At 44.4% G+C, this 1,850-nt stretch overlaps 1 protein-coding gene across 1 annotated transcript; it reads left to right on the top strand.

Annotated features, from left to right (window-relative positions):
• Positions 1-704: 704 nt before the first annotated feature.
• LOC119646978 (dendritic arbor reduction protein 1-like) lies at positions 705-1,148 on the top strand. Its single transcript, XM_038047693.1, has one exon. It carries the CDS (start codon positions 705-707, stop codon positions 1,146-1,148), a length of 444 nt encoding a protein of 147 aa, XP_037903621.1.
• The last annotated feature ends 702 nt before the right edge of the window (positions 1,149-1,850 follow it).

The raw sequence follows: 1,850 nt of genomic DNA, 5'->3' as shown, positions 1-1,850 counted from the left end.
TTCTTCAACGCAGCGGATTGAGCGCCATGTGGTGTTTATGGTACACCGCCATTCTCCAAATATTTGCCGACATTTTCCTGAATTTCATTCAGCTTCCGAGAGTGAACTTTGATTGCTTCTCCCTTGGCAAGTGGCGCGGAGCATTGAGGGAAAGAAGGACTTGGTTCATGTTTATGTTCTCGTTTAGACTTCATTACTTCCGAACTCCAGGCTACATAGTTTCGCAATAATGGAAATACATTTTATTTTAGTGTGAAAGTATTGAAAAGTTCACAATGCCGTCGGCGCAATTAAGCTGGATGTGTTCATTCAATGTCGAGTTTTTATTGAAGTTCCTAGAAGTACCAGTTTCTACCTAGGGCTTCGAATCTAGGGAAGTCAAAAAACAAAAAAAAATTATGGAATTAGATCTGCTTTCCACTAAAGATAAAATTCAGCTTAATACTGAATTTATCTTCTGACTCTCTAGGAGCCATATTCTTAGCAAATTAAGATTATTGCTACTGCTCAGTTGTGTTTTGCTAAGAATGAGACCCTATTCAAATACAATAAGACAAACCTCACAGATTTCGGTTTGTTCCGAGTTCTCGAAGCGAACAGTCATCAAGAGCGGAAGCTGATCGAGAACTGTTAAGAACTAGAAGGAAGTATACGTTCTGGACAGAACATTGAATTAAAATTGCTTGGCATCCATCGAAGGGAGGATGCCAATCGCAACGTCGGAGCAGCAGCAACGGCAACATCTGCAACATGAAAAACGTGAACGTGAACAACGGCAACATCAAGAACAATATGTGAAGCAACAACAACAGAACGAGCAACAACATCACCAAGATGGAGAGATGTGCTTTGAAGTCGTCATCCAAGAAGAGGAAGAGGATTCGGCGAATTCAACTTCATCCACAACCAGTACCCCACCAGCTTTAAGGACTCAATCCTTAGTCATCCGTGGTCTTCACAGAGAGACAGACCCGGCTGACATAATGGGCGAACTCAATGAAGAGTATCTGATACCTAAAGGTGAAAAGCGTGTCGAATCTAGTCACGCGAGTCGACAAGCTTCTGCACAGCCAGAACCCGGCACTTCCATTGAAATTGCAATCGGGGCTGTTCATGGCTACTTTCGAGCTAGAACAAGAGCTCAATGAAGCGTTTAAGGTGAAATATATTCTCCACCAGAAAATTTCGCTTGGGAAATTCGAGCATGTTAAGAAGTACAGTGCTACAACTGCCAAAACTTCGGGCATATCGCTCTCAATTGCTCCATCGTGCACCGGTGCGTGAGGTGCGCGAAAGCCCATGTGAGGGGGGAATGCCCAAGTCGCACCGCTGACAAACCAACTTGCTGCAATTACGACCAGTCCAGACATCTCGCCAACTACTGAGGATGCCCGGCATACAAGGACATGGTTGCGAGAAGGGAAGCTGGCTGGACTAAAAATATGCCGAGGCCATGGAAACCAAACAGGCGGTGGCTCAGATGTCACAAAGCTTGGCCAAATCTTGAATGATCTCCAGTCAAAATCTAAATATTTAATTTTTGGTGGGGACTTTAACTCACGGTACACTTACTGGGGCGCTTTGGAAAAAAAACTGAAATGGGGTTGCCCTCGAAAAATGCATCCATATTCAAAGCCAATTAGGACCTACACTCTACAACATTTTCACGGCCGACGCTCCAATCCCAGAAAGCGGCACAGAACTATTACAGTTCGCTGACGACACGCTCATCTTCTCGTCGAGCCTCTGAACCGGGAAGGCAGCTAATGCTATCGAGAAATACTTATTAGATCTCTGCATATATTGCCAGACCTGGGGGATAAAAATCAACGAGGCCAAAACACAGGTTA

The sequence above is a fragment of the Hermetia illucens genome, chromosome 1, assembly GCF_905115235.1.
Source record: "Hermetia illucens chromosome 1, iHerIll2.2.curated.20191125, whole genome shotgun sequence".
Taxonomy (NCBI): domain Eukaryota; kingdom Metazoa; phylum Arthropoda; class Insecta; order Diptera; family Stratiomyidae; genus Hermetia; species Hermetia illucens.
This window is presented reverse-complemented; position numbering and strand designations above follow the sequence as displayed.

Bases quoted from the DNA above. Each gene is read 5' to 3' on its own strand.
- LOC119646978 (XM_038047693.1), top strand. From the start codon at position 705: ATGCCAATCGCAACGTCGGAGCAGCAGCAACGGCAACATCTGCAACAT.